This window comes from Perognathus longimembris, chromosome 4 (assembly GCF_023159225.1).
Source record: "Perognathus longimembris pacificus isolate PPM17 chromosome 4, ASM2315922v1, whole genome shotgun sequence".
In the NCBI taxonomy this organism is placed as follows: Eukaryota; Metazoa; Chordata; class Mammalia; order Rodentia; family Heteromyidae; genus Perognathus; species Perognathus longimembris.
Genome location: NC_063164.1, coordinates 1730020 through 1754337, shown reverse-complemented (window position 1 = coordinate 1754337; position 24318 = coordinate 1730020). Strand labels below are relative to the sequence as shown.

Genomic DNA, 24318 nt, shown 5'->3' with positions numbered 1-24318 from the left:
GAGGCCCCACAGGGTCAGATCAAGCCCGGCAGGGAGGAAAAGGTCTTGAGTACCTAGAAGTTTCTTACTGTCCAGTTTCTGCCTGTTGAGGGGGTTTGTGCCGTAGAGCAGTGCGTGGGCCTCGGAGTGCACAGTCTGCAGCTCCTCCAGCGTGGCCTTCCGTCCGCGGATACACTGCGGGGACACAAGGCAGGGCATGCTCACGTTCTGTGCTGTTGGACAACGCCGTGGCCTCAAGGAAATAGCTCCACATGTGAACTGGGTTACTGCAAAATACACAGCAAGCTTCACCCAACACAGTAGTTTAACACAGCTTAGGAGGCTCGCGTTTCAATGAGCGCTTCGTATGTTTACAAAGGTGATTCAGCCTTCAAGGTGCCACCGTTCACTGTGACACAGTGACTTGGCAACGATCACACCGTTGCTTTCCAGCGAGGTTTGTGGTAAAGTGCCAAGGCAGTATGAGCCACCTTGCTGGGCGTATGCTTAGGGTAAAGAGAACATGTACGGTGGACCCATGGTGGACTCAGTCTTCCACCGAGGCAAGCTGGCACGCGGGCACAGTCTGCCAGTCTGCGCCCATCTGGCGCGAGTGACTGGGAACCCCGCATTTCCCTCACATTTGGCAAGTCTTCCCACAAAGAACTGTGGGCTATTTTCAGACCTCCCTCAGAAATGAACAGAAAAGGTGTGCCACTTCCTTAACCTATTCAGGGAACGTGGTTTCCAGTACAAAGGAGTCACGGACGTGGAGAAGGCAGAGCACAGATCCGGACTCCCTCTCCTGACCCCTCGCCTGGTCTCACTGGCCCGGGCTGGAGCTCCAGCCAAAGCCTAGCCTGGAGGTACTCTCAGGCCATTCGGGGTGCCCTCCCCCCCTTTCCTGAGAGATGTGCGGGGGAGGAGGGACCAGCCACGTAGGGCGACCCAGGAGAGCAGAGCCCATCCGTTCAAAGGGCAGCCATGCTCAATGGGCAGGAGGCCTTCTCTGGAGTTCCTTCTTATGAGTATCATCATCAATTTCACAAAATCAGCTCTGCTCTGTCAAAACTATCTTGTGTGGGGGCGGGGTGCGGGAAGGGAAGCAGTACTTCCCAATCGTGGACAGCCAGCCCACGATTCTACCCGCAGCCTAATCGAATCTCCACTCGGGAGAGGCCGAGGGGGCGAGGCAGGTGGCGGGCTGCTGGCAGTTGCCCCTTTTCTTCCAGTTGCACCGCAGGCACACACGGCTGCGGCGAGAGCGTGGGGCCAGGCCGTGCAGCCAGAGGCTACCAGAGCCAAGTGGCGGTGGCGCGGGTCAGCTACTCAAGAGGTGGAGATCTGAGGATCAGGGTTCAAAGCCAGTCCAAGCGGAAAAGTCCCCGAGGCTCCTCTCGAATTAACCACTGGAAAGTCAGAAATGAAGCTGTGGCTCAAGTGCTAGAGCACAAGCCTTGGCCGAAAAAGCTAAGGGCTAGCTCCCAGGCCCCAAGTTCAAGCCTCAGTACCAGAGGGGGAAAAATGTAACAAGAGGCTATAGCAGACGGGCCGGAGTGTGGCCCTTGGTGTGACAGGGAGGCAGGTTACGTTGTGGACTAAATGGAAGGAAGACCGGGCCATCTGCCCTGCTCCGCTTAGAGGCTGGTTCTGTGGGTAAGAGTTCAAGTGTGACAGCAGAGATTCTAAGTTAGAACAAAAGGAAGAGTGAAAGAACTCATCCTTGGAAACGCGGGGAGAGAGGAAGGACAAGGGGCTGAAGCGCTCCAAGCTTTGCCGAGAGCGCGTGAGCCAGCTCCTCAACCTGAGGGTCGTGAGGGAGGAGGCCCCGCCGGCCGCCCGGGGCTTTGCTCCGCCTCCCTGCTAGTGCTGGGCAAACGTGGGTGGGTGCTCCTTGAAGCAGCAGATCTGCAGGCTCCAGGAGAGGGGTGACCGCATGTGCATGTGACCCCATGCCCTGTTGGATGCCCGCCCTCGTGACATGTCGGGGATGTCATGCCCGAGCCACCAACGCGGAAGCGTTCACGGAGCAGCCCCAGCCCTCCGTGGTGTTAGTCTAACGTGGCGTCTAGGACTGCAGAATGCTTGAACGGACTGTCCGGTGTGCGTCCACACCCCCAGTGCAGTCGGCAAGGATCCGGCTCACACCTGGCCACCGCGCTGGTTTTGCGAGGAGGCGGCCAGCTGCGACCGAATGCCAGGTGTGCCACTGGAGACCCAGCTCAACCTCTGCCTCCCCTAGCCGCTGCTCCTCCTCCATCTCTCTCTAGGTATTCCCGTACTCAGCCTCGCCTGGCCCTACTTGTCCTTCTGAGAAACCACTACCCAGGCCCCTGCTCAAGGGGGGCCCCGGGCCGGGCTGCGGCTGCGGGGCAGGTGTGAGCGAAGGCAGGGAGCTTCGGGGTGCCCGGGGCTGGTCCCGGAAGGGGTGGGACCCGGGATCCACCTGGCCTGGCTGGGAATGAGGAAGGCGGTTCATAGGGCAATGCTGCCCCCCAGTGGCCAGAATCCAGAAGCAGCTGTCCAGGGTCACCCTCCCGCCTCCCTCGCACCGCCCGCCGACCCCAAGTCCTGAATCCGGGCGGCCCGTGAGGCAGCGCAGAGGATTCACACGGGGGCTCCTAAAGAACCACCACGCCGGGGAGCGCTGGGGTGCTCTGCCCACGGGACAGCTGCTGCACCGGCTCCACGGAGGGCTCGCCGCGCCGGGCGTGGCCAGGAATACGGGAGGGACAGATGGGGGCTGTCGGGTCCGGCGGGGTGGGACTCCAGGGCGGGCCTTGCCTGGGGGATGCCCTGGGCGTTCTCAGGAAGCGTGCACTGCCAGCCCGCTCCAGATGGAGAACCAAGGCCAGCCCAGGACACGAGGTCCGGGCCACCGACGCCCTCTGCCGGGCGCCGGCGCGAGCGTGGGTGTGGCACACACCGTCAGGGCTCAGGACCTGGGAGGAAGGCACTGGCTGGGGCCACTCCCAGACAGGCCGCTTCCTGCCCAGCGGCGGGTGCGGGCGCACACTGGGCCACCCCAGTGGCCAGCCCTCCTTCTAGGGTTAAATAAGCTCAGCCACTGCCCGGCAGTCAGAGAAGCCCAGGGCCGGCACGGACAGACACCGCAGTGCTGGAACCTTCCAATAGGTTGCTGTGGCAGAGGCATTCTGTGGGAAGTAAGGCTCAAAGCGGAATAAGCTAGGACACTGGATGCTGCCGTTCACGCTGGCCACTGTCTTTCTGGGACTTTACTGAGGAAGACTTGAGACTAAGGCTCCACCCAGACTCCCAGGGCAAGAGAACACGGGTCTCAGCAGGAAGCCAGGAGGCCCGGTCTCTGCACCCCGCCGTCCCTGGAGAGGCCTGGGCACAGGTTTCGGGAGCCCGCGCCTGGCAGCTGAAGGGAGCACAGCGGGGCTCACATTTCCAGGGAAGCATCTGGAAGAAAGCACGGGCACAGAACATCAAAGGGCAGAGGACAGAGGTACTGCTTCCCACAGGGAAGGAGGAGGAAAACTACTCTGTGCCTTGCCGTGGTTGGGAGACAGTGCACCCCCAGAGGGCCCCCGTGCCAGAAGCTTCGTCGTGCAGTGTGGTGGTGCCGAAGCCGGGGTACCTACGGGAGGTGGGCGTGTGGGAGGCGGTGGGGTCGGGAGGGCTCCAGCTCAGGCCTCGCGTGACAGAGCTAGTTCTCATGAGAGGCGCCGTTAGAGCCAAGGCTGCCCCGTGCACTCTCAGGACTCCTTTTCTCTTTCTCCACCGTGCGGTGACACGTGGGTGGACTCCACGGCCACCCGGGTTGTGGGCTGGATCAACCTCTTCTCTTCGCTAAGTGCCTGGCCTCGGGTATTCTGGGGATGTGCCGGGTCTGCTGGGCTCGTGGAGCGTGCCCCGTCCCTCCTCGTTCACAGCCCAGCAGCTCAGCGTGCCGCGGCCATGTCTGCGGCGATGCCCGGGGCGGAAGCCCTCCCCGCCCGGCCCCTGCCCCGCGGCATACCTCGCACTTGCTGCGCAGGCCTGTCTCCTGCAGGCGGGACCAGATGCTCTGGATCCTCCCAGCGTGCTCAGGGTGGCTGTTGGTGTTCCCGCAGGTGCACTGGTGCTTTAGCATCAGCGTGTCGTACACTAGGCCTGCAACCGGTTGGAAATAGCCCAGGTCAGAGTAGCTGTCCAGGTCTGGGCTGGCCATTGCTCCCGTGCTGGCTCTGCCAACGCCCAGGCCAGTGGCAGAACCCCCCAAGCGAATGGAGCACAGGGCAATTCTTCAGAAACGTACCAAGGCCACCCTGCCCAGACGGCAGAGGGAGGCAGAGGGAGGCTGGCTGGGGTGGGGGCGGGCCAGCTGCCGAGGCCCCCACCCCACTCGGTGGCCCTGCCTGGGAGGTATGAAGTGGCACCACAGGCCCAAGTGGTGGAGAAAAAGGTGAAGGAAAGCCCGCCCTGGAGTCAAGCTGTCATAGACTGCGGTCCAAGTGGGAGTAAGAGCTTGGCCTGTAGTCCCGGTCTGTCTGCTCAGGGCCGACGTCTGCACCAAGCAGCTCCAGTACCAGGAACTGTTTAAGTTGCATGGTGCTCAAAGAAGCCCAGGTCCTGCCTTAGAGACTTCTAGAAGCTGGGATGCATGTGTGAGAGGGAACAAACCCAGGCCTACTTGTAGGATGTGCACAGGCGAGCGGGCGCCGATGGACCCCGCGAGCTGCAGCCCCACTGACATCTGCCTGGCAATCACCGAGTGAGGAGAAGAGCACAGGGCTCGCGAGGCCGCCACCGCCGCCACGGGAACGCGGCACAGAGACCCCGGGCGGCCCAAGCTTGCGGAGCCGAGGCTGGGCGGGGCCGCGGCGGCGTGCGGCGGGGGCCGAGGGGGCGTGGGGAACGAGCACGGGCACAGACAGCCTGGCCGCTCCGAATCCTGACGGCGTCTGTCTGCCCATCTGCCCTGCAGAGGAACACACCTGCGGCTCCCGCCGCACTCCCCGCCACGGCCCGCCTCGGGACGCACGGCCAGGGCAGGGCTGCTGCTCTCGGGTGTCCTGGCTGCCCGTCAGTGCTCCCTTAGCGCGTCTCAGGTCTCCTCGGGAGCCCAAGGCTGCTCACGGTGCAACGTCAGCACCGGCCCGCCGGGGCTCGGAGCGGCATTCGGCCGCGAGCTTGCGGTCACGCTCGGCTGTGGGACGCTCTAATCACGACTGAAAGTGCGCCGTGGGGCGTTTCCTCCCAACGCCGGGGAAGGTGACGCGGGTGTAGGCGCTGTGTACGGAGTAACAAGACCTCAAATGAGGCTCGTGGAAGTGGAGGTGGTCTCCACGAGACAACTTCCCGGCTCAGGGGCGAGGCGGGCGGCGGCTGAGGCCGAAGGAGGGGGGGTGCGGAGCCTGTTCCCCGGCTCGAGGGCTCTGCTCTCCTGTAGTGCTCGGTGCCGAGGGAGGGACGCAAGGAGCACTCCTGCGAACCAGCGGGGGGAGCCCGAAGCCCGCTCCCTGCAGAGGCAGGGGTGCTCGTGAAAGGCAGGCTGCTGCGCTTGTGCCCAGAGCGGCGGCGCCCGCGAGGCCCGGCGTCCGTGGGGGCGCGGGCCGCAGACGGCTCGCCCCCGGCCCTGGCACCGAGCCACGCCGGCCGAGCGCGCGCTTACCCGTGGTGAACCTCGGCTTGGCGGGAGGCTCCTGGACCGGCAGGGGGAAGGTGGCCGATGCTGGGGACGACTGTGCCCGGGACAGAGGCCTGTGGCCGCCGAATGACACGGGGATGCCCGCAGCCTCCATGGACGCCTGGAAGTTCCTCAGCTGATGGATCCGCTGCTGCTCCAGCAGGAGGGCTTGCTGTGGGGGGAAGGAGCTGTTGGTGGCTGCGGGAGACCCGCAGGTGTCACTCAAATGCCCGCACCTGGCCCTGGGGTGCTCCCGGGAGCCCCTCCACACCGGGCATGTGGCCGCAGACAGGGCACGGGGCAGGGGCAGAGGGGAGGAGCACAAGGGTCCCCCCTCTCTGAGGACTTGGCACCCCAGCAGGAAGTTCCCTCACGAGCCACCTCATGCCCCGGGGCCGGGAGCCGCGCTGAGGGCAGCAGGCGGGCGGGGCCACGCAGCTTCTCCGTGGCGGAGCTGAATGGAGGAGCGGCTGGGGATCCTGAGGCTCACCCTGGCCACGGCACAAGTGGGGTGTGAGCAGTCAGGCTCTGCCGGCGGCTCCGACCGAGAGCAGCCAGCCTGGCGCCGTGCCCGTGCCCTCCCCAAGGACAGAGCCCCGGGGAGACGAAGGCAGGCTTAGGGCCCAGGCCCCGGGGGCTGTGGCGCTCGGCTGAGCTGAGTGGCGTGTGCGTGGCCCGGGGACTCCGATGCGACCCCCGGGGACCGAGTGAGTGAGGCGCTGGGAGGGAGGGGGTGGCAGGGCGGGAAGAAGCCCCGCGCACCGCCCTCCGGGGGTGGCAACGCTTTCTCAGGGCTGCCTGGACGGCGGCGGAGGGACAAGGGCGCAGGAGAGAGCAGCGCCTCCGCGCCGTGACGCCCTCCCGCGTCCTGTGCCCTTGGCAGGTCAGGCCCGCCAATCCCAGCGGCTTCCTGGCGGGGGCCCAGCCCCCCGGGGCTCACACGGAGGCTTCTCGGCCAGGTTTCGTTCTGCCCGCCCTCAGGAATCAAGGTCAGAGAGCGGTGAGGAGGGAGCCGGCAGAGGAGCGTGGACGCCTCCCGAAGGAGGGCCTGGAGCCGGCCGCCGGAGCCCGCCAGCCCTCCCCACAGGGCGCCTCTCCAGCTCAGCTCACCACCGCGGGCCTGACCAACGCTCCTGACAGGCGTGGGTGCGTGCGTGTGCGCGCGTGTGCGTCACCGGCAGTGGCAGTCAGGAAACCAGGGCCTCACACATACAGGGGGCAAACGGTGCCCGGGTTCTGAAGAGTCAGATGCCCCGTCATCTCCATCCTTCTGCAAACGGCTACCTACGGTCACAACGCCCCCGCCACGGAGCTCTGCTTGCTGTTCCCCAAGGAAGACAGGGAGGAGGGGTTCCTAGAAAGTGACTTCTGGGTGCAGCGCTACCAGGCCTTTCTGAGTAAGTGCCCACCAACGTAGCCTCTACCAGACACCAGCCTTAACATGAGCCACTAGAACACATCACATACCCACGGTGACAAGCCCCCGCATTCCTGTCAATCCCTGTAAGGGGTTTGCTCCCTCACACACTTTTGAGAGCCGATCCGGGATGCGGGAAGGTCGCCCCCCAGGGGCCTGTCAACCAGGAGAGGTGACAGACAGAGGTGTTGGGCCACGGAACTCTGGCTTTCTTTGGTCACCCTGTCAGTTCCATTGGACTTGGAAAAGCAGTGGTTCGTGTCAGAGGTGCTAAGCAAGTGGCCTTAGGAATCGGACGGCCTGCCTATGACACAGAAAGACAGCAGTTGCTGAGGTTGCCAGCGTGGCCTTTCCTGATCAAGGCACCACCAGAATCCACTGGTGTGTGGGCGCAGCAGGGGGCAGTTCCACACCCGGGCACAGCTTCAAATGAGCAGGGAAGCTAAGGCTACCCACCAGGGTCATCCTGTCCTGAGACTGACAAGAGCCGGGAGCTGGAGAGGCAGCACTGGCCCACGCTGGGGATGCCAGAGGAGGCACTGGGCTGGACAGCACACTGTAAGCAGGAGGCGGGTGAGACCGTGGTTCCTATGCCCGCCACAGAAGCCCAGGCAGCGAGCCCCACACTTAGGGTACAATTAAATCCCGCTGCTGGCCCACTTCCTGCCCATCGGGCAGAAGCAGCCACCCGGTGGCATGCTGGCTACTAAGCCAGGGTTTCTCACTCACTGGCCAACTGTCCTAAGCAATGCTGCTGGCAGTGTTCCAGTGCTCACTGGAATGAGCAAGTCCTTTACTGAATGTTGTGCATCAGTCCCTCCCGAGTTTGTATGCCCACATCTTACTGGCTCTGGGGACCCAAACTATAGCACTTTCTGGATCTGCAAGGGCAGACTCACACAACTTTGGCTCTAGGAGGGCCGGGCTCATGACCAGACTGCCTACATTTTAGATAATTAAAAACCCAACCTTGCTCGTTAGCTTTAGCAGTATGCGAACATCACTGACCCCTGGCTCTTATACTCATTTACAGCTCACAAGACCCGAGGGAGTCTGGAGCCATGTTTGCAGGACACGAAAGCCCCGGGTGGGCCAGCGTCCAGTCTACCTGGGTGTGGCGTGTGAGGCAAACTGCTCTACCTTCCCCGCGAGTTAGGAAGGCAGGCAAAGCCTATGGGAGCGGTCCTAGGGTGCAGGGAGAACTTGGGGATCACAGAGGGTGGCCACGGAGGGCGCCAGCCTCCTTGCTCTTCCTTTCCTGTACCTGTCTGAAGAGCAGCTCCTGCTCCGTGGGCGGGCGCTGGCCTTGCTCTGCCTCCCGCACCGACTCTGCCTCCTCTTCATCACTCTCGATGGGTTCCTGCTTCACCTGGACGCCGGCCAACGTGTGTGCCTCCTTCTGCCCGGGGAGCCGGTCCAGGAAGGGCTCATCCAGCAGGGCCTGGTGCTCGCGGAGCTCCTCCTCCGTCTCCTCGGGATGGCTCTCGGGCTGCCGGCCTGGCTCACTTGGTTTGGGGATCATCTGCAATGCAGAGGACATGAGGTTCAGACAGGCCGTTACATCAGAAAAGGCTCCTCAGATACCAGCCTGAGAGCGTGCTGCTTCCCCGAGCCCCGGCCAGTAGGTGCCAATCATTTACTCGTGGAAGCCAGACCCCAGGGACACCGTCGTGCAAAGAAAATGATGCCAACAGAACTCCAGCCCAGGGTCCCAGTGACGTGGCCCGGGGGGAGGCACAAAGCTCCTCCTGTGGGCTAGGCACAAGAGGAAGAGGACCTCAAGCCAATCCAGGCATGAGCGCAGCGTGTGGAGTGGGGCTCGCAGAGGGAGGCTAAGCTCTCCCACTCACGTCCAGCCGGCCATCCAGCAGGACATCCTGGGGGGACAGGGGAGAGCTCAGAGGCAGACAGCGCAGGCCTGAGCTGACAGGGCAGGCAAGTGAGTGCGCAGAGGTCACTGGCTGAACCACCGCCAGCTTGGCAAGTCGGGGAGCAGGCTTCCAAGCTTCCTGGGGCTCCAGTGGGCCTCTCTGAACAGCTGCGAGCCACCGTGTCTAAATGCGGAGACCCAGAGGCAGCGTGGAGCGGAAGGGGAGGCAGGGAGAGGCCGGCTACGTGCGCAGTCCTTTACGAGATGCTGAGTCTGGCGCTCTCCTTGGAGGGATGCACTGCCCAGCGTGATGCAGAGATCGTCTCCCGTTGGACATGTGCCATGCCATCACTCTGCAGGTACCCACTCTCAGACACCCTTGACACAGCGAGGCAAAGTGAGTCCACAGCCCACCAGCCTTCCACCTAGCTGCCAGGACGGGGTCCTCACTCTGGCTTTCACACCAACCATGTCACTTGGCGGCACTGACGTGTGCCAACTGCCCTTCCCCTGACATCCCTAAGCCCTGAGTCTTGGTCTGGTAAGAGCAGAGGACAGTAGCCTAGTAGGACTCTTCTGGTTGGCTGCGTCTCGGGCCTTCTGTGCTTACTGAAGCCTGGCTCAGGCAGCTGAGTCATGGGCTTGAAGATAGCGGATTGGGGGCCCCTGGTGCCTCCAGTCTGGGGTGGTCTGATTGGTAGTAGGATGAGAGGTCCTGGGTGGCTGACAGAAGCCCAGCACAGGGACACAGGAGGACAAATTCTGAAAGAACGTGGAAGAAGCTGCTTAGAAGAAGGTAATCAGAAGGCTGTGGGAAGTTGTAATGCAGAGACTGGCAGAATACAGGAGGAGCAAGGGCAGCCCAGATGGACGGAGGATAAATTGGGTCTTCAGGAGAAGAGATTGGTTTGTTTTTCGGAGGGGAGTGCAGTACTGCAGCTTGAAATCGGGGCCTCAAGCTCTTGTTTGGCTTCCTTGCTAACAGCTGGCACTCTATCACTAGAGCCAAGCTTCTAGCCTAATAGTTTGCTAATGAATTGGAGATGGAGTCACATGGACTTTTCTGCCAGGCTGGCTTTGAACCACAGTCCTTCATATCTCAATCTCCTTGAGGAGCGAGGATTACAGGTATGAGCCACCAGTGCCCAGCTGAGAAGAGACTCCCAAGGCGACTGAGGGCACAAGCATCAATAGCCTTCAAATGCAGGGATCGTGGCAATGGCAGAGAGCCAGACCGCTGGGTTAAAAACAGGAAGACAGGGCCAGATCACAGGGCTAGAGATCGGGGAGTGAGGGAAGCCAAGCCTTAAGGCTAAGGATGGGAGGACAGGGGTCCAGGGCCCCTGACGCTGGCAGTGAGAGCAAGGTAACGGGTCCAAAAGACTGCCCACCTGGTCCTGGACAGAGAATGGCAGGAAGCACACGCACTGAGTTAGGCTAGAGGATGAAAAGCACGCTCCACAAGCAAATGGGAATGTGGGCTGGGATGTGGGGGGCATCAGGATGGGGATGGGTCGTACTTGTAAGCAATCAGCATATGGGTCTGGGGGGCCCAGGGGAGGCGGAACCAGAGGGAGGAGAAGCGTGGAGGGTGCGCTTTCTCGCCTCCACCCCCCCCCCGACACGGGCGGAAGGAGGGTAAGGAGACGGTGGTGACCCTGCAGGATGAATCCGCACAGGCTGTTTGAGTCAATGCAATGGCTGGGCTTGAACGTGGGCTGAGGTTCCCGGGCAGGGCCGCCCTGTGAGGGGGGGGGCCTAGTGGAGAAGAGGCAGACAGATCTCCGTCAGCCCGGGAGGGCCACGGGCTTCGGCTCCGAGGGGAGAACGGAGGGAAGCACTCCGTGTGCAGGCACGCTCCACTGGTGTGAGCGTCCCACCTGAAGGGAGAGGGCAGGAATCGTGAAGACGCCCCTCGCCGAGGTGTCCGGAGCAGCCCGCCAAGTGCCCTGACCACACAGTGGCGCTCGCGTCCCACGCCGGCTCCTGAGACCCCAGATGACGACGTCCAGCGCGGCCCCACACCCGGCTCCCCGCTGTCTCTCTAACGGGGACTCCTGGGGCCTGCGTGTTCCACTCTACCGCATCCCGGCTACGGGACTGGCGAAGGCCCTCGCGAACCTAGGGCGGGGGCGCCCAAGGCTGGCCTGGCCTGCACTGCGGCCATCTCTGTGAGGCGGGAACCGGGCGCCCAGGCGAACACCTGTCTTTCATGTAGGACGCAGACAGCGCTTCGGGGCAGAACACCAAAGGTCTGCCTTCTTGTCTACGATGGGGCTCCCCATCACCCAAAAGTACAGCTGGAAATGTGGGTACAGAACCTCCAGGCGAGTTCCCAGACGCTGCCCCCCGTGATAGCGGCACCCGCAGGGCTGGGCCGCCCGGTCGAGCCACAGCGTGGCCTCAAGAGTGCAGAGAGGAGCCTGGCGAGGGACCGCTGCCCCTCCGGAGCGCCCCTGCACAGCAGAGGCCCCCGGTCCCTCGGGAAGAGCGATGGGCAAGGCCGGGTCCACGCCGGCTCCCGCAGAGCCACGGGCACTTCATTTCCGAGGAGTCCGGAGGCCCCGGAGGGCACAGAGCTGCCAGGCCGCTCTCTAGAGGTGCCTGGAGCGTGGAGGGAGGTTGCCATGGCAGCCGGGCACCCGCACCAGAGCCCTGTCCGTGACGCAGAGCAGGCCAACCCCCCGAGGGCCAGGGCCACTCAGCCGGCACTGACCCGGCAGGGCCACGCCAGCCTCCAGGGCTGCTGCTCACCAAGGAGGCCTCGCTTTCTCTTTGAAACGCAGTCCTGCTGCTCTACGGCTGGAGCCTCGGAGCAGAGCCGGCTCAGGCGGTAAAGCCGGCTGAGCGCGAGGCCAGCGGGGAGACGACACCTCACCAACACGACAGCGTGCCGGCGCCCGGACGCTGGCGCCCACCAAGTACAAACAAAAACGCACCGCCATATCCAGACGACGACCGTTCGGAAAGTCAGACTAACGTGCAGGACCGGAATGCACTGTACTTAAAACCACCCCGAAGAGCCCCAGTTCCCACGCTCACAGCGGACACGGTTACACGGAGGGGAGCAGCGCCCCCGAGAGCACGCTCCACGCTCGAGCTCGGAGACGGTGGGCTGCGGAGCAGGGGGCATCGCCCGCCGGGATCCGGGGACGACTCCCCCGGGAAGGCACGCCTTCCTCAGAAGGCTAATCCACGCCTTTGAGGCACTCAGACCGGGCACCAAGCTGGGGCGACTGTAACGCGAGGGGCCACCCCAGTCCTCGCCAAGGACACGGGAGGGAGCAGTCGGAGTGGGGCTGCCCTCCCCCTTAGGTTTTCCTCCAGGAACAGCCACGTGAGGCTGCCGGGCGGGCTTGCTGCGCGCTGACATCGCGGGCGTCCTGAAGCCCTGTGACAGGCTGAACAGGCAGTGGGCCAGGAGTCTGACTGTGATCCCCACTGCATCAGGGCTGGCTGCACCCCCAGGCATGCCCGGAGACCAGCTAGGAAGAGCCCTGCCAGATCATGGCAGACGATCGTCTTCTCAACTCCCTAGGAAAACATGGTATAAACCTTTCAATCAAGTGTCGTTTGCTACCATAAATCAATCACGTAACAAAATCCAGAGAGATTACCTGGCTCCTAAGTCACTCTTTTTAAGAATATGCCTCACAAGAAGGGTGTTTCCTGTCTTCCTCAAACCTCCTACCATACCCATCACTCACACGGTGACATGTGAAATGAACAAGCCCGTCTGGCATTAGAGACGGGTGTGAAAGTGCCCGACACCTGGGAGTACAGATACGAGGCGGAGAGCGGCTTCGCCCCCGACATGTGCAATCAAGGAGCTGCTCAGTGCCCCCCCTCCAGCACACTTAGTGAATGGGGGTGGCCGCAGTGCCTGAGGGGGGGAGGGGCCTGCGCGGAGGCCTCCCAGCCAGCGAGGGAAAGCACGGCGGGTGGAAGGATGTTCACAGGAACGGTCCCCATCTCTGAGGGACACCTCTCGAGGGTAGCCCCCTTCTGGGAGCGCACATCAAGCCTCTGGTGACCCCGAGGGCTCTGCAGACTCTTCTGGGCAGGAGGTGGGACTAGAAGAGGAAACTGGGACCAGGCAGGAGGGACTGATGCTGCTATGTGGTCAGCCATGTCCCTCTCAAGCGTGTGGTCACAACAGGGGAGGGGTCTCCCTCGAGGCTCAGCTCTGCATGTGACCCGTCGGGAGAGCCTCTCCTGGCTGCCCTTCCCCAGGCTTTCTAATCCTCAGGGTAGTGACAGAAGGCCTGGACCCTGACGACAGGCAGGGAACATCTGACTGGGGGTGGGGGATGAGGACAGGAGAGGGACTCTGCAGTCTGACCAAAGTAGGAGCTCTCAGAGGAAGGACAGCAGAACAATTCTGTCTAGCTCCAAGTCTGTTTGCTCCTTCAGAAAACCACACAAGTCTCTTTCTATTGCGGCAGCCTCGTGTGTTTTCTTGTTACAGCTTTATTGAAGTATAAGATCATCTTCCTTATACTCAGTGTCTTCCAGTCAACACAAGCTTCACGTTCTTGAACAGGAAGTTTCAGAAGCAAGCAATCTGTAAGTTTGAAGCCGGATCCTTCTGTGTCGTGTAAGCAATTCTGCCCCCTCCACCGACCCCTGCCCCCCCGCCCCCCCCCCCCCCCCCCGCCCAGCACATGTGGCCGGTCCTCCCTGCAGTCTCCACTTGGTGGCCCCACCCTCCCCGCTGGTGTCACCCTGGTCCTCAGGTGGGCTGTTTGGGTACGGTTAGGTGTGTGCACGGGGCTCGGTACCGTCCACTGTTTCCGGCAACCACCGAATCCCACCCACTATGGGCGAGAGAGGATTATTATATTCACAAGGCATAAAATTTGCTCTCAGATGGAGTGACTTCAGTTTTGGTTTACGTACAGAGCTGTGCAGCTGTCACTATTGGGTAGAATGCTCTGAAAACCAATGCTGCATCCACCAGGAGCTGTCCTCTATCTCCCACAACACCTGGGCGGGCAGACTCCGACCAAGGATTTGCCTGCACTTGGGCATTCCGCATGCACTGAAGTCGCATGGCATGCGGTCTCTGTAGCTCTTATTTCCCTAGGTGTAATGTTTCCACCCCTGCCACGGCACTCCACTGCCAAGATCCGCGGTGTGCGGCTCGTGCTTCACTACTGGATAGAAGCTGGGTGGGGCCGCTGGTCCACGTTTGTGAAGATTTGTTTCCATTTCTCTTGAGTCATGGAATAGTCTAGTGTTCAAATTCCCGAGGAACTCCAGGCTGTTTCCATCATGGTTTATCTGATCTTTATACTAAGTACGCTTCACTTCACAAGTCAGTATTTAATGGAAACTCAGGGTTACTCGTAACTTGGTTTCCCTATTAGCCAGCACCCTAGCACTAACTTTTCCTTCGGCTTCCTCTTGAAATGGATCTGACTGGCAAATTCTGTGCATGGACCTCTGCAGGATAGTTTGGTCCCCAGCCATTTCTGTGTGTCTCTAACAGGTAAGTGGCTTAAGGGTGTCAGGTGACTCGGAAAGTGTGCTTTGGGGACTCGATACCCTTGTAAAGTTGCAGACTTGAGCAGGAGTTTGCTTAACGATCTACAATGGTAAATGACCTTTGGAAACTCAAGGAGGAAGAGCTTCCCACAGCTGCAGAGACTTCCTGTGCCCGTGTGGAGTGGTGCGCACACGTGCGGGGGGCTGGGAGGCGGGACGGGCTCTCTGGGACACCTTGCTCTGTACAGCGCTGTACCTTCCCAGTTCCTAACTTGATGACAGAGTAGGTTCTCAGTGACTCTTCTTGCCCCTCCTCTGGCCAGAGTCAGCAGGGAATGGGGTGAGCGCCCTTCGGGGTGCAGACTTACCTCAGTCACACGGTCCGGGTCCCCGGGCAGAGGGCAGAGGGGCAAGGGCGCAGACCCACCTTGCTGAGGTGCAGCTGCTGCTGCTGGAACTGCTGCTTGTGCTTCTCCAGGAACTGCTGGTGCTGCTGCTGGATGACCAGGTGCTGCAGAGCCTGAGCGTTCTGTGGCAGGGGTGCTGACTGCGTGCGCCCCAGTGGGCGGTGCTGCCGCAGCTTGTGGATGGACGGGGACACGCGGTCCGCGCTCACCAGGGACTGTGCGTGGAGGGGCAAGGCCCCCAGGCCTGAAAGATACCAGTCTGAAGATAATATGGAGGAACAAACAGCAGAGGGGGAGAGGAAGAAGAGAGGGAGAGGCTGTTGAGTACACCATGGAGACCAAGGTGCACACCTGCCAGCCCGGGTGCCCGCTCTCACCGTGCCACAGCTGCTCTGCCCATGGCTGGCATGAGCCCATGCCAGGCTTCAGGAGGACAGACCACCCCGGAAGCCACTGACTACTGGAGGATCAGGTCTCCAGAGCCTACCTGGGACCTCCCTGAGGAGGCGGCACCAGGACATGAGCGTGCACCCCACCTGGGGACTGCCCAGCATGCCTCCCACGGGGGCCCCTGTCTTCAGCTCTGTAGGCACAGGCCCCATACAATCGCAAGAGCAGCCAATCTGCAGAGTGCAGAGACACGGCCCAGCAGGCCGCCTCGCAGCCCTGGGCCTCCCTGGGTTGCACTGCAGGGAGCATCCCACCGTGTGCCAGAGGGAGGACAGAGTGGAAGGAAGCCACTCTTCCCCAGGAGAGGCGGAAGGCAGGGCCAGGCCGGCACAGCAGACAGGACGTCGCTGGAGATGGTAGAGGACGGTGGCTTTGACCAAGCCCAAGGCAGGGCTAGGGCTTTAGGAAAGGGGTCTTCCACGTGCCCCCTCTGGCTGGCTTGTCCTGAGTGCTAGGCAGGGAGGAGAGAAGGAGGCCCGTAGCACAAGACTGCTGCCCATGGTGAAGGGCTGGATCTGTATGCCCAGCCAGTCCTGAGAACAGCCTGCCAAGAAGCCGGTCTGTATGCCCGGCCAGTGCCGTGGGCAGCGTGCTAGGGAGCTGGTCCGTATGCCCGGCCAGTCCTGAAAACAGCGTGCCAAGGAGCCGGTCCGTATGCCCGGCCAGTGCCATGGGCAGCGTGCTAGGGAGCCGGTCCGTATGCCCGGCCAGTGCCGTGGGCAGCGTGCTAAGGAGTTGGTCCGTATGCCCGGCCAGTGCCGTGGGCAGTGTGCTAGGGAGCCGGTCCGTATGCCCGGCCAGCGCCGTGGGCAGCGTGCTAGGGAGCCGGTCTGGATGCCCGGCCAGTGCCGTGGGCAGCGTGCTAGGGAGCCGGTCCGTATGCCCGGCCAGCGCTGTGGGCAGCGTGCTAGGGAGCCGGTCTGGATGCCCGGCCAGTGCCGTGGGCAGCGTGCTAGGGAGCCGGTCTGGATGCCCGGCCAGTGCCGTGGGCAGGGTGCTAAGGAGTTGAGTCTGTATGTCATCTATTGCTGTGGGCAGTGTGCTAGGAAGCCAGGTTTGTGGGCCTGGAGAGGGAGAAGGGGGGAAGGGAAGGCTGCTCTAGGAAAGCCATCATGGATGGTAAAGGCTACAGACCCGCTGCCACCACCAGGAGACAGCCTTCTAGCCCCAGCACACTCTATGCCAGCATCCCATTCCACAGCTGGAAAAATGAGGCCCGCAGACGATACACGTCTTCCTGAGGTCAGCGTGGGTTGAGCTCAGACGTGTGGAGGACTAGAGGCAGGGATCAAGGGCAAAGCGAGGCTCGAGTGCACGCGGCGAGATGCTCCTCGTCAGGAAGGAGCGCCGAGTGGCCCTCCGCGTCCGCCAGCGCCTGGCATCAGCACAACATTCCCGTGCAGACCAGTGGCCGAGGACAGCTAAGTGTTCAAGGAAGACAGCCCGGCCACTCACACCTGCAGGTGTCACACGCGCGGGGTGTGACCCAGGTGCACGTCAGGGTGACACGAGGCCGGCTCGAGGCTAGCTGGGGCTGCTGGCCTTCACGTGAAGCAGTAGGCATCCAGGAAGCCGACCCGGGGCGGCCCGGGCACGACGGCCGCCGGGGGGTGTTTGCCCTCGCGCCATCAACGGGCACAGCGCGTCCTGCCACTTCTGGACCAACGCATTCCCGCAGTCGCCGGGCCGGCTTCGTGTTTCCTCTACATAACTACCCCGAGAAGGTGCACACTGGTGACAGGATTCCCTGCTAGGGAGCCGACTAGCTGCCGAGGACGCACATGCGGGGCGGGGGGGGGGGGCGTCCCCGCGGGCCCCGGAGGCCCTCTCCGGGCAGCCCCGCGGCGGCTCTCACCTGTGACGAGCGGCGTCTGCGCGGGGGGCGGCTCCAGCAGGACCATGTGCGGCAGCAGCGGGCTGTGAGGCGCCCCGGCCTCCCGCTCCAGGGGCGAGGCGCTCAGGAACGGGGCCAGGTGGGTGCCGGGGAACAGGGAGAGCCGCTGCTGGAGGGCTGGCAGCGCCAGTCTCTCGGCGTCCGGCGGGCTGGCCGCACCCTGGAAGGCACATGGGAGATGCGGGGGCTGCGGGGCCTGCGGCAGACAACCCTCCCCCCCCGCACCCCGCGCGACCCCCGGGCCCGTGGGGGTGACTTACGGCTGAGGGGCCGGTGGCAGGAAGTCCTAAGGTGATATTGGGCAAGGATGGCGACGTGTAGAGAGGGAGCGGGGCGACGGAGCCTTCCCGAGTCACAAGTCTGTGCGCCAGGCTGGTCTGCGGGCAGAAGCAGGGCAACCGTCACACGCAGGCGGGGCGGAGCCCCGGGGGGACGGCGGGGCACCGGGCTGACGGTGGGGGCCTCACAGCAAGAAGCAGGTGGAACAGACCGCAGCGGGCAGAGCAGCGTGGCTTCCAGCTCACCAGATGCCCGGGGGGCGGGGGGGGGGGGGGCGGGAGACACTGGGGCGTGGGGTCATTCCCAGGAGCCCGAGTGCTCTGGTCACCCTGTCCACTGTCACCTTATTTCTAGTCAACGTGAAACGATCAGAAGGGACTCCAGGACAGTACACACAGCCAAGGGGGATCTTCCCAGACATGACAGCCAAAGCAGAAACTGAACACAGTTACACACGGAACGAAAAGGTTCTGCTCTCATGAAAGGCAGGTAAAGGGATGGATGGCAAAGGCCGCAGGAGCCTGCTCTCCAGAGTGCCCCGCCCCGCCCCACCTCCCCTCCCCAGAGGCCCGCACCCACTGCCACCTCGGCACTGTGTGAAGACAGCCCGCCCTCAGCCCCAGACTCCAGCAGCCATCGAATGCCAAGGCCATTTGAAATTGGCAAGAATCATACGTGTGTGATCCAATATGCACAGGCCACCCTGTGGTAATAAACGCCCAATGGGATACGTAGACACCTGGACTTTAAAAAAATGATGCATCTTTCTAATTGCTGTAACAGTGGGCTAAAATTTTTTTGTTATTATACAGGTGATGTACAGAAGGTGATGTACAGTCACTTATCAGGTAAAGTGACTTCACTTTTAATTATATGTTCTATTAATTAATAGTAGCTTATTTTACACTTATACAATTTATAAAAATCATCACCTAGCATACATTAGGTAGCATCTACATGGCAGATCCCCTAAATAAGGTACAGTTGTAATGTATGTACCTAATGATATCCCTACCTCCCCACGACAATGCAGAACTGGCCTCACCCTCCCGGGGCAGGAAGGAATTTCCAGGATGTGCTGAGGCTACATACAGGCAGAGCGCAGCATGACTTCAGTCTTGCAGGGAAGGACCATAACAACTCGTGATAATCGATGGACTTAAGTTGGTATTTTGAAGGAATATGGATAAAATAAACAGGGGTATGAAATACAAAGTGCAGGGAGGGGAATGTGGCCTAGTGGCAAGAGTGCTCGCCTCGTATACATGAAGCCCTGGGTTCGATTCCCCAGCACCACATATACAGAAAACGGCCAGAAGTGGCGCTGTGGCTCAAGTGGCAGAGTGCTAGCCTTGAGCAAAAAGAAGCCAGGGACAGTGCTCAGGCCCTGAGTCCAAGGCCCAGGACTGGCAAAAGATAAACATAAAATAAAATTTGAAAAATGCAAAGTGTGAGAGACGTGGGGCTGAGCGAGCTGAGCGCGGCAGTGTGCACTTCACGCCTAGCCAGGAGTGACCCTCGTGCCTGCAAAGCCTTTTATTCGTAGAGGACATCTGAAATAAAACCTGAAATGCAAACACTCGGTGTACTGTGGGTGAATCCTGAGATGGCCAACCCCTTGGGAAGGCAGGGTTCATTCTGAAATACTGAGACAAAAGTAACAGTCTTTCCACTGCTGCAGCAGCCGCGCACGCTGGACAGGCATGTCTACGGCAGCTTCCTGCCGGGCCTTCCCCAGCTCCACCTCGCCCCAGCACCGTCTGTCTTCCTGCAGCCCAGTGAGGGCCTGCCTCACCCCATCCCTGCGGGCCACTCAGGGTGCAGAGAGACCCCTGGGCTGAGCGGAGAACGGACACCGAGCACTCCAAAAAGCCACACAGATCTAGTTCTGAATACAGGCACCAGCAAAGCCTTGTCTGGTGTCCGCTGCTCTCACTGAGCTCCAGTGTCATGGAAATTATGCTCATCAGCTGGTTCCAGAACCTTCTGACACCATTCCAGTTTGCTAGGTCCCTCCCAGACTGCGGCAGCTCTTCAGGCCCTTTATTGCTCCTGAGATAAGCTCCCGGGCCCAAGCCTCCTGGTTTCCCTCGGCCTCGGCCTCGGCCTCAGCTGGCATGACCACCTGCTTCTCTAACACTTGGTTTGCCGGCCCACCTCGGCACTTGTGTACTCCTCTCCTTCTCACTCCCAAACCATTCCCAGCATGCACTGCCTGCCCAGGGTACCACAGCACAGGGTAACACTGAGAGGCTCTCCACAGTGGTGACTTGGAAAGAGACGGCAGCAAGACAGGCTTGAGGCTCCCGGACATCTCCACATCTCAGGAAGACTGAGGGGAGGGGAAGGGGAGGGGAAGGGAGGACAGCCCCTATGAGACGCTCTCCAGCGTGACCCGCCCCCTCTTCTGACTGGATGCTGCACAGGTGGGGGCACTGACCTCGGCTGGGACGCTGGGCACTGCGGGCGCGATGCCGTTCTCGGTGCTGACGTTGCCAGAGCTGCTATTGGGCGAGCTGGGTCCGGAGCCCGGAGCGCTGCTGCACGCAGAGTCTACGGGCGGGCGAGAGACAGTGGCTGGAGACGGCGCGGCGAGGCCGGCCGCACTCCGCGTGGCCAGCCCCTGCCCTTGTATTCTGCGGGCCTCAGCACAGCCAGAAAGCACAGGGCTGTAGGTACAAAGCGAGGCACGCAGAGCCAAGCCTGCTTTCCAGGGGTGCCGCTGCTCCCCCTGCCCCGAAGCTTCCCACCGCGCTGGCTCCAGGAGGGCCCTGGCCGTGCTTTTCAGGAGGTACCCACTGTCAAGTTCATAGCTCTTAAACTTCAAAATGATTTCATAGACCACAAAGTGAAGCCCTTCTTAAACACTTATTAATATTCTAACAACAAAAGACCAGTGAACACAGAAGCCAGCTGGCTGAATTGTGAAAGGTCCGATTTACTACGCTCACCATAAAACAATTCACAATAAAGCAACTTCCCGTGACACCTTCCATTTCACTCTGTGCATTAGACACAGGAGAGCCAGCCAGGGCACCTGTGGCTCCCGGGGCTGCTGAGGACGCGGAGGACAGTGGTAGCGCACCCTGGCGGGCCCAGCCACGCTGTGACCAGAGCTCCTCCTCACTGCTGGAGTGGCCACGTCCAGCGGGAGGCCGCTGTGCCCTCCAGCTCCACTTCCACCTCTGATTGGGTGGCCTTCTCACGACATGTCGTCTGGCCAAGACTTCCCAGAGGCACACATGTGACCAGTTTGCTGAGAAGTTCAAGGGTCTGCTCTGCACAGTCAGAGCCCTGACTCAAGTCTAACTGCACACAGGGCCAGGACGGGCTCCGGCTCTGCCAACCCAGCAGGAGCCTCCTCCAAACCGCCAGCCTGCCCAAGCCCACGCACACAGGCACGCGTCACTCCGGATCACGGCCGGAGGAGGATGGCAGGATGGAGTCCCTTTCCTCCCACTCCCTCAGGTCCCCAGAGAGAGCAGACATGATTCTAAGAGCCTGGCCTTTATGAAGCTATGAAGAAACTGTGCCAAGGAGTAGCTGCACTTACCCTGGGCTACGTGGCTTAAGGAAAATGAGCAGGGCAAATGCACCCCCTTACCGGTCTGGGCAGAAGGGCAAGGCTTGGTCTCCTGGTGACCACACTGCCCCCCGAGCCATCTCAGATGCTCTTGTACCCCCAGCAGCCGTCTCTTCCCTACTTCCAGTTGAAAACCCTAGGCCGGCCATCGGCTCATGCTGCAGACACTGACCAGGGGCACGGGTGCCGCGCTCACCCGGGCTCTGCCCTTCAGCTCCTTCTCAGCCCCTCTTGCTCCCTCCACACACCAACTCCAGAGACTGGCCTCGCTCTACAGCCCTCCCTGCCTCCCCCCCCCCCCCCCCCGGTGACAGCAGCTGGAAGCCACCTGGGGTAAGCAGGTGTCTGCACTGCATTCTCAAACGGGCTGCTTGCTCTGGCTTTCTAACTCTCCCACTTCAGCCCTGGGTGTCACCCTGTCCCAGGGCAGCCCACGGTGGCCCCTCGCTGGAGCTGCTCCCACACAGCCCTGTCTCCAACTACACCAGGTCCTGGCAAATCCTTCTAGAAACCCTGTGCACACATGGTCACCAAACAAACGCTGCACACATGGTCACCAAACAAACGCTCCCTCTACAGGTCACAGCGTCCTCTACTTCTCAATGCATGGTGCTAGTGTTTGGTTTTTCGATTCTACTTTTAGGAATCTGGTCTAAAGAAATAAACATCGCTGCCATGCTGTCATCTCCACCAGCCATGTGGTAATGCCACCCAGGGTGATATTTCCAGGTGGAGGATGCGGAGTCTACCCAAGTGCAAGGCAGGCGTGCCCGTCACAACTGGCAGGAGACAGCTCAGCTGCAGCAGGGACGGGGGCCGCTCCCTTCCTCCTTGGTGCTTCACTGACAACCGGGAGAGCCTGCCATGTTCCCCCGGGCCGTCTCACGTCCTCTCCGCACACGTGCTGGCTGGGGTGGCGTGCACCGCCCCCCGCACCTCTGTGGGGGGTCTGCTCACTCTGCCTGGGGCCTGCCTTCCTGGAGCGCGTCGCTGCCCCAGCCCTACTTGGAGCCTTCCCCCGGCTGTTACCGCCGCACGGGTACCGTGGCTGCTCCAGGTGCCCGGCTCCGCGCTGCCCGGCCGCTCCCCTGTGGCCGGGCAGCTGAGAACGCACGGTGGGGGCCCGTGCTGTTTCCTGGGCAGTGGAGTCCTCCCCTCCCGTGGCTAGGCCTGGCACATCACATCTGAGCGAGACCGTGCTGGCGGACGGTGTCAGAGAGGGGGGCGTGTGACGGGAGGTGTGGGGGGAGACCCCCCCACGTCTAGAAATACCTGTGACATCCAGGGGACGCTTTTTGAGAGCAGTGACCACAGGCCCGTCCTTCCTGCGTAACAGGGGGCTGCTCCGCCTCTCGGCCACTTTCTGCTTGAGCCTGGACCTCAGTTTCAGGTTGGGTTCAGAAGCTGTACAAAAGAAGACGCTGTTATAGCTGGAGGACACGGCTGGAACAGAAGGTGTCAGGTTCACAGGCATTGTGAAAATGGCCGCTTATTGGCAGGAGCACAGAGGCAGCGCGCGGGGGCAGGGTGCTGGGGCTGCCCGTCGGGGGAGGTGACGGACGCGGCCTGGCTGCGGTGGCGGCACACGGGTGTGCGTGTGGCTCCGTCTCTAAGCTACGCTGCGACTGACCATTACCAGCAGATGGAAGCCAAGGCTAGGGCGGGGTCACCCGGAAGGCAAGAAACCAGCGAGGGGTGAGAGTCGCTCAGCAAAGGCACCTCTTCAATAGTTATCTCCTAATAACTCACTGACATCATCACTGAGGTGTCACTTTGAATCTGAGGACAAGGACGGGCGGGCATCTTTCTTCCAGGGTTGTGAGCTGCGTCCGCTATTCAATGACACGAGGCACAACCCACAGGCCAGCCCACCCCGGCTCGGGGCAGCCCCACTCCCATCTCCCACGGGAGGATGGGGGAGCTGTTCTCAGCATCCAAGGGCAGGCCGGCACCTGTCTGTCCCTTCCGGGGCCACCAGCTGGTGCCACGCAGCTCGGGCCGGGGCTTGCGTTGGTTTCTGTAAGCAGGTGCCTGAGTGGACAGACCCACTGGGAGCCTCGCAGCGCCACACAGGTGCCCAGGGCATCCCGTCATAGCCCTTCGCGGCCCACAGCCCGCTGCTGAGAGCCCCAGACGGCCAGTCTGCTTCTGCCACTGGGAGGCGGCGCAGGACTCTCTGGTCACCAGCTCCTAGGCCTTTGGCCGACTGCTAGATAAACTGAACACGTGACGGCAGACAGGACATTGAGACAGTCCTGTGCTGGAGGCTCTGTTAGCTCCCCGCTCCTGAACGTGTTCCACTGGTGACACCCCCACCCCCGCCCCCCGCCAAGGGGCAGCTCCCTACTCCCACATGGGACTTTCCTGTGGGCTCTCGGTTCTAGAAAGCAGGCCAGATGTGACTCCACAGTGTGACTCCAAGTGTAGGTGAAGTGTGCCACTTCAGTGCTTCAACAGGAGAACAAAGTAAGCCAGAAGCCTACCTGTTTACTACATAAGAGAGCAGAAACTTTTCTCCCACTGTCAAGATCTCTCAGACTCCACTGGGGTCTTTGGGACAGAAGCTGCAAACCACGGGAGAACAGCCTCTGGGCTCCAGGGCTGAGTACACCAAGGACTAAGCATGGTAGTCCTTGGCCCTCTGTGGAAGGAAGGCTTCTTTTGGTAGCTGACCTGGAAGGCCCAAGTGGCAACAGAAGGCAGAGTGACAGGGTCAGTCTGACTGGCCACAGGCTGGCCATGCCATGTGGCCTGAGACACCAGCCTCTTCCAGGGCCACTGTGTCTTTGCTGGCAGGTCCTAACACCCCCTCCCCCATCCTTCCAAAGTCCCTAGACTCCTGGTGGGAAGCACAGACTACAGCTCCAGCTTCTGCTCCTTGACCCGTCTTTCCCCCTCCTATGGCCCCGCTTCCAACCCTGCTTCCCACCAAAGGAAGGGGCTGCTTGGGCCCACGCCCTCCTAAGACTGCCCTGACCCCAGTTCTTCTTGGCAGCCACCTGGCTACCCACAGCCACTTCGATGCCTGCCACTGCCTGGCCCCCCGTGGCCAGATTCCACATTGCACACTGCTCTCCTTACCACCTGCACAGCTCCCTTGGCTCTGCGGTTTTCCCAGAGGCAGGTCCAGGGCAGCGCCACCCACCTCTGCCCTCCTGGGCCAAGACTCGCCACCTGCCTTGCAGAATGGTAGGAAGGGAGGGGCTGGCCCCAAGTGCAAGCACCCTTAACCAGAGCAAGGCCGTGACATGGAAACGCTAAACTGCAGGATGATCGGAGCTGACCAAAAGAAACCAAGTAACACACTGGCAGTGCCA

General features: G+C 61.6%; 1 protein-coding gene across 12 annotated transcripts in view; it reads right to left on the bottom strand.

Annotated features, from left to right (window-relative positions):
- Positions 1-24318, bottom strand: part of Hdac4 (histone deacetylase 4) — a 220496-nt gene that overhangs the window by 27092 nt on the left and 169086 nt on the right. For 6 of the 12 annotated variants that reach the window (XM_048344405.1, XM_048344407.1, XM_048344406.1 and 3 more), the window contains 9 exons: positions 22274-22405; positions 19859-19971; positions 17400-17516; positions 17101-17299; positions 14816-15054; positions 8296-8553; positions 5600-5786; positions 3965-4098; positions 54-174 (listed from right to left, as the gene is read on the bottom strand). In XM_048344405.1, the coding sequence (XP_048200362.1) occupies positions 54-174; positions 3965-4098; positions 5600-5786; positions 8296-8553; positions 14816-15054; positions 17101-17299; positions 17400-17516; positions 19859-19971; positions 22274-22405 (1500 nt within the window). The remainder of the gene's footprint in view (positions 1-53; positions 175-3964; positions 4099-5599; positions 5787-8295; positions 8554-14815; positions 15055-17100; positions 17300-17399; positions 17517-19858; positions 19972-22273; positions 22406-24318) is intronic. The other 6 variants (XM_048344413.1, XM_048344410.1, XM_048344409.1 and 3 more) reach the window with 6 other exon arrangements.